The following is a 12,963-nucleotide window of genomic DNA, read 5'->3' as shown; positions in this document are numbered from 1 at the left end:
CAAATAGTGAGAAGGGCGTACGTGTAGTATTCCTCCACCTGGCGAAGATACAGATTCCTGACCTTCAAATCAGTGGCCCACACAGACCGTTAGAAAGGGCCATGGAATCCAAGCAATAGGGGTGCAGCTCGACGGGTTAGATCAGGTTAAGGACCAACCCAACCTCAAGAGGACTCAGAACAGCAACCCGATCCGCCCTGAATTCCAACCCAACCTGCCCTGCCCAACGGAATTTTGCTCAATGAACTGATTTCAAACCGGTTCTGGACTTTTCCAACCCGAACCCGACCTGAGGACCTTGACAGCCTAACCCAGGTTCGTGTTGGTTAATCAGATTCGGATTGACCCAAACCAAGCAAGGCTCATGAATGAATACACTGATCATATCGTAAAGATAAGTCAGATAGCTGTAATTCTTGAGCCATGGCAAACTAACTTGGTAGCCAATCAGATTATCGGTCCCAATCACCATAAATGTGTGCCATAAACAGTAAGATGACAGCAGCCACATTCAAAAAATTAAATGGCAAGGTAAAATGATGTCTCATTTTACCAAACGATTCAACGGCCACCAAGTTTACAGTGGGCCAGGTTTTCACAGGCCCGGGCCCTTGTCCATCGAGATTTCAGCTGGGCCTCTGCATCAGTTTTGAGCCAAATAACTAATGGGCCAGGACCAAATCTAAATATGAATAAAGTCCAATTTGAGCCACGGCGCCAGAGCAGTACACGAGCCGAACCGAGTCGAGCTTAGCCCAGTTTGCTCAGCAGGATACCCCAGCTCAAATTTGGCTCAGCTTGATCCTCGAGCCTGACTGGCCAGGTCAGCTCGGCTTGATTAACAGCTTGAGCTGAGTTCGAGCCAAGTTCAACCTCGAGCCTACAAGCTGGGTTGAACTAAGTCAAGCTCCCGAGTCAAGATTGATCTAGCTCAGACTCGGCTCAAAATTTTTTCAAGCTCAAAAAATCAGCTTGACTCAGCTCAAACCCAGTATCGAGCCAACTTGAATCGAGCTTTTCTGAGTAGAGTCAAGCGAGTTAACCAAGCTAACTCAGTTCGTGTACAGCTCTAGATTTGACACACCACCCTGCCCCAGAGAACTATAAATGGGAACCTTGCTAGGAAGCTGGGCCTGGCTTCGACATCGATGTTATTCAGCGACCGAGCTATGCAGGCTTCACTCTAGATGTTTATTGAGCGGGCCAGTCCGCATCATGATTGAGTCTAGGAGTGATTATCTAGCTGGCGGTTGGTTCAGTCATGTATCTAAACGTTTGTGGAAGATTGGACCTGGACCCATGTAAATCGGGTGGGGTTCAATGGGTACCCATGGGTCTGGGTACTCGTTGACAGCTCTATATATAGTGGGGAAAAAAGGAACAAACCTATCGACTTTACCGTTGATTATTCATATTACAAATGATAATCAATTCCAACTAATAGAACAATGCAACAATTGAAATAAATCATTCTACAGGCAGAAGCTGAAATGCTGATGAACAAACAAGGCTTGTATCAGTCCTGTCTAGTTGCTAATCTCAACAGCAAACCTCTTCTGTAACCTCACTCAGCCAGTTGGGCGGTCAATGGGTCACAAGCATGGGTTTGTCTGGGCTCAGACCTTGAGATGGATGGGTCTCGCCTGTTTGAAAATTTGATATTTCCGCCAAGGCCATGAAAATCATAAGCTAGCAGCTTCTCTGCTTCTTACTGCACAACTTAAGAGCTGTAATTCAGATCATCAATCATCCAGCAACTCTGTTGTCTCTTTCCAATTGGGATAGGATGGAATTCTGATAAGCAAAAGAGAATTCTCAAACTTGTGCAGTAATGCTACACTGTCTGCCACAACTCATTTAAGTTGCAGCAGCTCATCTACCATTCATGTGGCACACATAAATGCCAATTGAGAACACATCCTGCCCAGCAATATTGATTACATGATCATATCCATCTGATTTCACCCTGTTGAATCTGAGAATGATTATTTTCTTTTTTAACCGTTCACTTGAGAACCCCAACCGAATGGTTAATTGCACAATCTCTGTCGCCTTGGACTCTGCACCATCCACAATCGGACCCATGATTTGGACATCCCAGATTGGCCCGCATGCATGTTCCATGAACAGAGGATGAATTTCCACAATTTAGTGAGTCACAACAAACACGCACTGTTGCCTACCCTCTCAAACTTCTCCAAACCTCAGGTTTTCAGCCATTCCCGAAAGTGTGACTGCATCTTGTCCCGGTTAGCAGCATTCCCGACGTTGACTGTGGGAATGATCTTGTCAGGCTTCAAGAACTGGAGAAGGGGAAGGAAGATATCAGTCACCGGATGCGATACAAACAAGAAAGAGTGGAGAATAATAGAGGCAACAGAAAGTAAAAGAAAACTATTGTATGACAGGGAATTGTAGAGCCTTTGCTGATCAAGCCTGTTCATCTGAGGGACCCCAAGGTGTGTGATTCCGTACATGTGTACGTGTGAGACATACAGTTTGTTGATCTGATGGTCCTCGCCATGGATGCAGGATGCCTTGAAAATCTCCAGATAGATCCCAAGCCTTCGACCAGTGGCCCATTCAATAGAAAGCAGGGATCTAATGATCTAGGAGACTCTTAGAGGTATTCCCCAACTATGGAGGACCCATAAGATCAATGGTCTGGATTACCAAACTGTGGTCCCTGCATGTCAGCAAATCTACACAATAAGCAATATGTCATCTAAGGTTGGAGTTGTACATTGCACGGTACAGCATATGCAGATTACTATCATACCTGAACAAAGTCTCTGAGTTCCAAGAAACTGGAATGCTCACTGTAAGGAACACCTGTAGAAAATGGCAGTAAATAGCGTGTTATGGTTCACCTGTTTAACATTTAATAAATAACGAGTGCATGAGGAATTACAGAATCCATGCTCATCAGCAAATGTACAGTCCCTGACATACTGGACCATTGTTTGGGAAACAAATCATAGACTTAATGGGACATTGGATGGGGGATGCCCTGAAAGTCCCTCAGACGAAGAGATGCTAGCCCTTTGATCATTTGACTATCTTCACTGAGGGGTTGTTTGGATGGTGGTAAATGGGGCAAGTAGTAAATGATCATTTACTACTTGGTGTTTGGATGCTCTAATTTGCTGGTAAATGATTTACTACTTGTGCATGATTTACTAGCAAAGCCCCCTTCTCATTTACCAGCAAAAAGGTAAGTTTTCATTTACTGGTAAACGAGGAGATGATAACGGCTCTATTTTTTTTGAATGAAAGCCTGTACAGCAGATTTCATTTACCATTTACAGGCTCTATTTAAAGGTCGTAAATGATTTATTTAAAGGCTGTAAATGATTTACAACTTAAAGCCAAACAGACATGCTGTAAATCATTTACAGCCTTTAAATAGAGCCTGTAAATGATTTATTTAAAGGCATTTAAAGGCTGTAAATCATTTACAACGTAAACCATTTACCACCATCCAAACGACCCCTGAGTGTATGGACAGCAGCTGTATTTTCTCATTAGTTCCCCATAGGCAATTGATTCAAAGGTTAGAATCTCCCAATCTGGAAAATTTCAAGGCATGCCCAAACAACAGTAGGGCTGATCAAATCAACAGTTTGGATCATCAAACTATGGTCCCACATGCATGAAATCCTTTGCATCAGGAAACTGTATGCTTGTATAGGCGCAGAAATCTTTTTGCACCTCAATCTCGCAATCAGTATTCGGAATATAAAAACAAATTTAAGTTCTAACACCATAAGAGGGCCCCATTAAATGGAATCACAGACTAGGATCATGAACCATTATAGATTTTTACAGTTCTTTTAAAAAATAAAATATATCTAATAAATATTTAAAAACTCAAAACAGGGATATAAACAAATGAAACAAGAACCATATTCTTGCTAAGCATGCACTCAATACCTTTGTAAGTACTTTTTCATCTTGCATCCACTGTCAAAAGTGAATTCACTGCTCACCCACATAAAGGGGCTTTAGATACTTTAATTATGACTGACAACCTAGAAGGGATACTAGCATCCTGCTCATTAGCAAATGCACATCAAGATGACAGGCAGGATTCCGTACATGTGGGGCCACAGCAAGTGATCCAAACACTTCATTTAATGGGACACCATGTATGGGGGATGGCCCAAAACTCCCCGTGATTTGAAGATTCTAACCCTAGAAATATTTGGTCTTAATTGAATATGGACCGCAGCTGTATTTTTTCTCTTAAGTGCCTATTGTTAGCCACCGTATTGAGGGTTGGGATTCCAACTCCCTCCCTCCCTCCTGAGCCCTCAATTTCGAAACATGTCAGCAGACACATACCAATGGCATGAGATGGAAGGGGGGGTTCCACAACACATTTTCAACATTGCATGTGTGCAATATCCAGGCCATTCATTAAGTGGGACCGTAAACCTGGGCTGGTCCAAAAATAGTTTAGTCCACTTATCAAGCGACCCACACTTGTATTAGAATAATGGCCAGTTAAGGAGTTAAAAAAAAAAAAAAAAAACAAAAAAAAAACAACAACAACAACAATGGTCAATTTTTTTGGAACGAACAGATGGCTACCTGATGAGTGGCCCGGCCTTATTTTTGGCATACGACATGTTCATGGCGGGACCTGTCTGATGAGTGGTACAGATCTCATATGCATGTGCTGCACTAACATGTGTTCCTCACAGGACCTTACAAGTCCTTCAGACCTAATCAAGATGTAGAGGCTTGTGCTCCTTTTATGTTTCACTAACATGGTATAGAAGCCAGGTTAGATCCAGACAGCTTTGTTTATGATTTCATCATATGTATGTTCTGTACCTGGTCTCTCCATTGGGACATTGCGCAATAAAATTTTGAAATTATGGTTTATTGTTTCAATGATGTGTCCTCCCCTCCATACCCAATGGCATGCTTGGATCCTGATGGCAACTAAGCCACCATGTTTGATGGTATGTTTAACTCTGAGCTTCTGTCCTGGCTCAACTCAGACATCATTGTTTGTTGTCATGTTCAAGCTTCTGCCAGTACTTACCTAGGCCATTGCTGCATGTTTGAGCTTCCATCGATGTCATGTTCGAGATTCATCAAATAATTAACAAGGTCATCAGTTTCGCGCATAGAAATGAAAACCTGACTTTGAAGTTGTTGAGTTTGAGGGGCAGCAGTGAGAACACAAACTGGACACCAATATAAGTAGTTATATCTATATTATGTTTTATTGTGTTGTGGGTTTGCACATGACTTTATTACTCACCCTATATAAAGGTACTTTAGATTACTTATGACCCTCCAACCTACTCCAGATGCAGATTGTTGTGCTCCTAGTCCTAGGAGCTTTGCTTTTGTAGAGTGCACCAGCTATTGTTTAATGTAAACATTTGTTTCCATGTTCCATATCAGCTATGGTTTCTAGCATTCCATATAAAGTATTTTGTAATAATCAATAATCTAGAACTATTAACTTGGCTCTATAATTCAGTAGGATAGAGAAAGTGACTCTTTTTTTTTTTTTTTGAAGCGAAGGATGGAGAAAATGATGAGAATAATTTCAATAGAATTAGAGGTAGCTGTATGAAGTGGAGATGTACCTTTGGAGTTGTGTGATTTTTGCATGCTAGTGAAACTCAACAAAAATTCCTCGAAGAGTGTTGTTTGTCTTGCTATACTACAGGGGGCACTGTCAAGCAACTAGGAATCAACATGAACAGCGAATGAGCATTCTAGAGATGATGATGTTGAGATGGATGATGAAAGGCTATGAAGCAAGGTTTGAAGTATAGGCTGAAACCGGTATATGCATTGAAATGTAAATGTATGTCCAACACATTGCAGTTACAGTCCCTCCCGATCTGGGAAACCCTCAGCAACAAGCATATATGGAGCGACTCACTGTGTTTTGCCCCAACTCATCTGACTTGGTGTGACTTGAATGAGTCAGGGAGATCCGCACAACATACCATCACCCCTGTATGACTCAGTCCTAACACTTAAATAGAAAGAAGAAGAATGAGAAGATCCAGATCTAGATCCACTGGAACTAAAAAGGAGGGAAAAAAACTCCATTGGAAATGACGACATATTGGGTACCTATATCAGCAAAGGGAAGAGCCCATCTATCATTAGTAGCTGCCACAAGAGGAGAAGAATCCAGCAGCACAGTGAAGGCATTGCAGAGAAGTGAGCTTTGATGGAATGCTAGACATCAATCTCGCAAAAACCCCTCTATTTCTTTTAGGGCTAGACTACTACGATAGTTCAGCACCATTTAGAAAATGGGGGTCACTTTTCAACCATGCACATTGCATAGTTATAAGGCAATCTAGACCGTCTAAACCACCGACCCAACTGCACATGGAGCATGACAGAAAGATTGCATTCAAACCATCTTATTTTTTCCCCTTTGAAATTGAACAAGTCACTATTTTACTTTTAACCATCCATTTGATAGACACTAAATGGATGGTTCGGATTGATTGATCAGTATGATTTTCAAGATATGAATGGGCCCCACAATCTGGATGGTCTGGATGGTTGTACATCAGTGCCACATGGAGGATGACCAATATGGTATCCCAAAACCAATTCCTAATCCTTGCTAGGAAGGATAGAAATAGAATCAAGAAGGAAGTCATCTCAAACATCTGAGTAGCCCTAGTAGGAGATAAAATGATAGGGAGCAGATTAAGATGATTCAGTCATGTACTACAAACCAGAAGACGACGACGATAAGAAGGGGAACTTTGATTAGGGTTTAAGGAACTGCATGGAGGATGAGGGGAAGACCTAAAATAACTCCAATCACGGTGGTGAGAAGGGATATGAAGTTGGGTAGGACGATAGATAAGAATGATTGGACAGAAAACATTCATAAAACAGGCCCCAAATATCTGGAACAAGGTTATGATGATGATGAATGAATAACCTCAAGCATTCACAATGTGTCACTGCAGAAAAAAGTTAATGATGGAATGTTATATGCAATTCCATTTCCTCTCACTTCAAACTATAATAAGTAAAACTACTTTTAAAACCTTTAACAACCAGAAAGCTATTTGGCATCCATTTATAAGTTTATGGTATGCTTCACGCATGATTTCGGCAAATAAAATTTAAATCAAACACTGAATTGCTTTTTCTGAGATTTGACACTGAATGATATGATGTTAACATCAATTCTCGTTGTTACTTCCAGGACCTGAATTAGTTGATCATGTAGTTTTTAGCACCAGTAATTCGAATAAAGTTGTATGTACTAAAATAGATCCAGTAAGGCATTTCTTTCCACAGTTTTTATGATAATTATCACCTAAGCATGAGGAAAGAGTTAAAGGTATCACAATGGAATTATATCAGATGGGTCTGGCTCCATGGCTCAGTGGTAGACAGACTCTGTTTCAACATTAAGACCAGGGATCGAGTGCCCATGTGGTGTGGGTGGGTGTGTGAGTTTGTGGGGGTCGGGGTGGGGGTGCTAGAAAGAAAAAAAAACAGATGGTTTTATGTGAAGTGAGATGCATAAACTACATAGTTGAGTATCCTTTGCATTATGTTCCAACGCTATAGGTAGAAGCGTCTTACAAAAGTTTGCATTATAATAAAGAACAAAGCAATAAATTCTCGATCCAGAAAAATGCTAGTTCAAATTGAAATAGAAATTCATTTAAACCATACCCAAATGTCACGAATTCCCACAGGTATGATCCTAGACATGAAGCAATTGTCCCAATATCCCTCTCATTTTCTGTTATTTTCAATCCATGCTAATACTTTCACATTTCAAAACAAGCAAGTGAACAAGCAAACATGTATCTGATAAAGAACAGAAGCATGTTCCAGCACTGCTGTAGAAATATTATTTTCAATCATCCAATGATATTGTAGTGGTGAAAAGGCTCAACTTCTTGTATAAAATTTTGCAGGATTGAGATAGCTTACCATAGATCTTAACATTGCCTTTTGAACTAGGTCTAATTAGATCCAGCTGGTTTCCAATGGCCTCGGAGTACGACCAGCCTAGACAATCAAAAATAATAAAAAAGAAAAGAAAAGACAAAAGCACAAGGGAAAAAAAAAAAAAGATCAAACAAAATAGACGACCATAGTGTACTTCGGTTCTTTGTAATCCACTTTCATGGAAGTAAGAAAACACAGATAAATGTGAAGCGCTCAAAAGGAAAAGCCACAAATATGGTTTACCTGTTGGTCGAAATGCCAAGACTGCTGTGAACTGCTCCCCATACTTCTTCAGGTACTGCTGCAGGCTCTACACAGAACATAACTAGTATTAATCAGTAATAGTGACAAGGATAAATTCTCTAAAGAGGAAAAAAAAATTAGTGCCTAGGAATTAGGATTTTTTTCCTAATCAGCATAAAAAGATTGAAATCTAAACCTCAGGCCGCAACGAAGATATTGGTAGAACATGCAATGGTGTGCTCTGCCCAAGGGAACAAATCTTCCCAGACAGCTCAGGCCAACCAAAAGATTGCAAAATTCGCCTCCTTGAAGCATCTGTGTATATATTGACCTACAGTAGTTACAGCATTAATTCTTAAATGATTGATACTCATAAAACAAAATACAAATAGAAAAAAATAAAAATAAAAAATACAAATAGCCATAAGCTGGTCTCAGGGACCAATACAAGCAGGTCCTTCTATATTTTGCTTGAACTTTTTTCGTATCCCGCAAAGGGGGCAACTCATTGCCTAAAGATTGATAAAACCCTTCTAGTAGTCAAACATCTCTATTGAGTACTGGAAATTTTCTATTCTTTTGCTTGAAAAATCAACGGTGTATATGAAGACCTGGAAATCAGATTCTATAATAAGCTCTTAAGCTAGAACAAAAAAAAAAAAAAGTGATCGAAGAACTCAATCAAGTTTGAGTTCACAAACACTTGAGCACTCATTGGGTCCAAGTTTCGAGCTTTTAAACTCTATATAAATAATAAGCCCATCAAAAAATCATCCAAATTGCATATGATAGAACAATAGAAGTATTGGCAGCAACAAAATAAATGTGGACCACATACCCCTAACGCCTTGGATATAGCAATATAAACGTGTTCTTTCCCTATGCTGTAGGCCCCAACAACAACGAGAGTTTTTGGCTGCTTTGCAAGAGTACTTTTAGTAATCCTCGCAACAAAACCCACAACATCTTCTTTGGAAGGGAACCTGAGGCAGTTAATTTTGTCCAATAAACAGCTCATAAATTTTAAATGGTGCTAATAATAAATTAATAAAATCCAAATTTGGCCAACAAACAGCTCATAAGTGTTAAATGGCACAAATAATAAATGACTAAAAACTAACAGACAAAAAATGGGAGCCCAACTCCAGTCTTCTCAATGGAATGCAGAGATTATGTTCCCAAATCTGACTCTGTAAATCAGTAGTGGTTGAAATCCAGATTGAAGAAGCTGCAAGACGCCATTTTGGATGTGTGTAGAATTCCATTCTACCATCAATGGAAGACAAGCAAATTGGGATCTCATTTGTTCACATGGGTACAGAGAATCTTTCCCCTCACATAGAGACTTTTTCTACCTGTATTTTGGGTTACAATATGTAGTATCCAGGTAAAGAACATTGACACGGTGGCTTAAAAGAATAGGGTGGGATTGCATCAGTTTGCAGGCTCTGAAATCTCCAGTGTGCAAATAACATCGTCCATCCCCCAGACGGAAATGAATCAGAGCTGCACCAGGGCAGTGATTAGCTTCCAGCATTGTCACTTTGATTCCTTCAACAACATATTCAGTGTCTAGTTCCAAAGGGTGGATGAAGCTGTAAACAGGGAAACATGTCAATTTTCTTCTGCAGAGGTGATTAAGAATCCGATAGCTACATCATAAACAAGTTCAGGTAAGTTATAAAAGGAAAGAAAATAGGGAAGGCAAATTTTATTTTATTTTTGTTGGGGGGGAGGGGAAGATAAACAGCATTGCGCCTTGCATTTTGAGTAGGGGAGATACCAGGATAGACTCCTTACAGTGGATTTACAGAGAGACACATTTTTACTAGGCGAGCGGTGAGTGGGGTGCAATAGATAGGGCCATGTGACCATCGCTTGCTCAATCCACCATAATGGTCATGGTGGAAGTGGCTGAGGAAATATGCTTCACATCCTTCAATGAGTCCATAACAGAAGGCATCCACAGTGAAAGGCGTCCCTGCAGGAATACAAGATGACCCATTCAAATCAATCAATCACATATAGCTCTAAACATTCTATCAATGAGTGGAAAGAATCTGCTGAAGAGTGGCATAATGAAACTCCAAGTGTTTAAGATGTTCGGTGTTAGCATAGATTCTGTAGTTGTTACCCAGGGATGGCCGATGGGTATGTGTTACCCCTGGTTTTCATAAGAAGGCTCATCTTCCATTCAGACATTGAGTACCTAAATCACCAAACACTCTGTCTCCTGTTCAAATGGTGTGACTAGATATTGGATCAATTTGTAGTCTGGATCACTAGTTCTGGCAACCTGAAATTATCTCTTACCGTCGATTAAGTTGCAATGTAAATGTGGAGATCTGTACTCATTTATTCAGTAGGATGCATGTGGTATAAATATATAATAGAAAGTACATTTAGATGTTTTGATCATGTGCAAAGGAGACCAAGAACCACACAGATTAGAAGGAATGAGTTGGTACAGGTTGAAAGCTCTAGAAGGGCAAGAGGTAAGGCCCAAAAGGATGTGAATGGAGGTAGTACGAAAAGAGTTGATGACCTATGGCCTAACTAAAGGTCTGGCCCTTGATGGAGACAGAGTGGAATGGCGGAACAGGATTCATGGATGTAGCCAATCCCAAATTCCCAATTAATTGGGAATTTGCTTAGATGGTGATGACTATGTGTGAGGGCTCTAGAATAATAATACTCATCATTTCATATATAAATTGCATATAAATTCAATATATAATTACATTGCATATACTAAGTGTATGTATTAGAGGACACACATTATCCTACCCCTAGCATACCATCTATTGGAGGAAGTAGGCGTAGCACATACCAGTTTCCATACCATGTACGGAAGTGACCCATGATCTGGCCACTAAGTCTATTGTGATCTCATGCCAGCAATGCTGCTTCTTCTAACAGTAGCATAAATGCATTTAAAAGTAGTGTTGACCATTCCACAAGGGATAAAAGAAGATGTGCAAGGATATATTTCCGAACATCCACATTCATTCAATGGAAAGAGGGTCCAGTTGATCAGATGGCTATGACCATCAGCTTGGTGTATTTTTGGACAGTGGCCCATCCAAGGTGGGAATAACTAGATAGATGGTCCAGATAATTATACAAATAGTAAAGCAAACTGCAAAATTCCACTCCCTTTCATCCTTGATACTTGATGAATGATGTATACATGCTCTTGCGTTTGTTATGCTAGACAATTCATTTTGTCATGGATCCCATAGTTCCTCATTGTAGGATTGTAAAACCCAAAAATGCAAGCTTCACTTCAGTGTTGCTACAGAAACCTGTCGAACCCATGAGCATATTTGTTGAAATTCTAGTTCATGGAGAATTCTAGCACTCCTTTTGGGGTTTGCATTACCAACAGTTCCCTGTGGTGTGACCCACCTGAGTTTTGGATTGGTGTGATTTTTGGGATCCAAGGAAGACATGCAGATGCACACATGATGGATGTATCAGATGTTATGCAAGCATCACAGTGGGGCCCACATATTGCATTGTCAGTCAAGCTTAATCTACAAAGCATTGTAGCGGAGCAGGCTCTTTCGATTGTTCCACGTTTGTATCGCTTTTCTTCAAGCTTACAACTCTTGATCCTAGTGCAATGAATCCACAGGGCCCACTCCTTCATCCAACGGTCCAAAATGTTCAAATGTGGGTCCAGTAATATTCACTTGAAAGCCAGAGCTGAGGAGGAATACCTGGAATCTTCTTGTAAAAGGGGCACGCACGCCGCGCGCCTACACAATGCTCGGCGGTCTTCTCCTTCCCCAAACGAGGAACTTTCCGACCCGCCCAATCGCTAATCGAATCGTGGCCGTTGATCCGACGCTTCTCCCTTTTCATCGCAGGCGGAGATGAAACCCTACATTCCGACGGTCCGCCACGCTTCTTAAATCCCCACATCTGGAAGAGATCTCTTTGTACGAGCTTCTTCCGATCCGACTCTCCCTCTTTCAAGCACGACCAATCCGTTCCTCTTTCAAGCTCGAGCTTCTTCTGATCCGACTCTCCCTCTCTCAAGCACGACCAATCCGTCCCGCTGCCGTAGAAATCCGACACGAAGCTCCCGTCGACGGCCAGGATCGAGCCATCCGTCTCTTCGTATCTGGATTCGGATTCTGGGGATAGTGGTAAAAATGGAAATCCGTTCTCGTCGAGATTTTCGGAGATGGAGATATCTCCCTCCCTTTCGTCTGTGAGGATTTCCATAGGGAAGAGGGTTTCTTCCGTTTTTCTGACCAAAGGAAGAGAAATGATTCTTCTTTCAAATTGCCACGCGGGAAAAAGGGAAGCGGATTGCAACCCCCGGAGCGGATTAGGTGAGATGCAGGATCCACCTGATGTGGGTGGGACCCACGACTGTGGGGCTCACAGTGGTGATTTTCCTTAAATCCACACCGTCCAAATATCATTTTATAGCATGATAACAAAATTTAAGCATTTCCAAATCTTAGGTGGACCACACCACATGAAACAGTCGTGATTGAATCTCAAGCATTAAAACTTTATAGAGTCCACCGGAATAGTTATTTGCCATCCAACCTGTTGATAAGGTCACAACGACCTACAGGAAGAGACCACACAAATATCATCTTCATCCAAAGCTTTTGTAGCCCACAATAAGTTTTTAATGGTCGGTTATTATTGTTTCCTGTGCTATGGTACATCTTAGATATGGATATGCTTCAGTTTTTTGGATCATGATCTAAAATGAGTTTTCAA

The 12,963-nt window shown here is 40.9% G+C and overlaps 1 protein-coding gene across 1 annotated transcript; it reads right to left on the bottom strand.

Moving 5' to 3' along the window:
• Positions 1-1,378: 1,378 nt before the first annotated feature.
• On the bottom strand, positions 1,379-12,534 carry LOC131246525 (DNA cross-link repair protein SNM1). Its single transcript, XM_058246734.1, has 9 exons — positions 11,940-12,534; positions 10,018-10,198; positions 9,573-9,812; positions 9,056-9,200; positions 8,414-8,548; positions 8,218-8,284; positions 7,957-8,034; positions 2,780-2,832; positions 1,379-2,303 (listed from the first exon to the last, which is right to left on the bottom strand). Exons 1-9 carry the CDS (start codon positions 12,448-12,450, stop codon positions 2,205-2,207), a joined length of 1,509 nt encoding a protein of 502 aa, XP_058102717.1. The 5' UTR covers positions 12,451-12,534; the 3' UTR covers positions 1,379-2,204.
• Positions 12,535-12,963: the final 429 nt, after the last annotated feature.

This window comes from Magnolia sinica, chromosome 5 (assembly GCF_029962835.1).
Source record: "Magnolia sinica isolate HGM2019 chromosome 5, MsV1, whole genome shotgun sequence".
Taxonomy (NCBI): Eukaryota; Viridiplantae; Streptophyta; class Magnoliopsida; order Magnoliales; family Magnoliaceae; genus Magnolia; species Magnolia sinica.
This window is presented reverse-complemented; position numbering and strand designations above follow the sequence as displayed.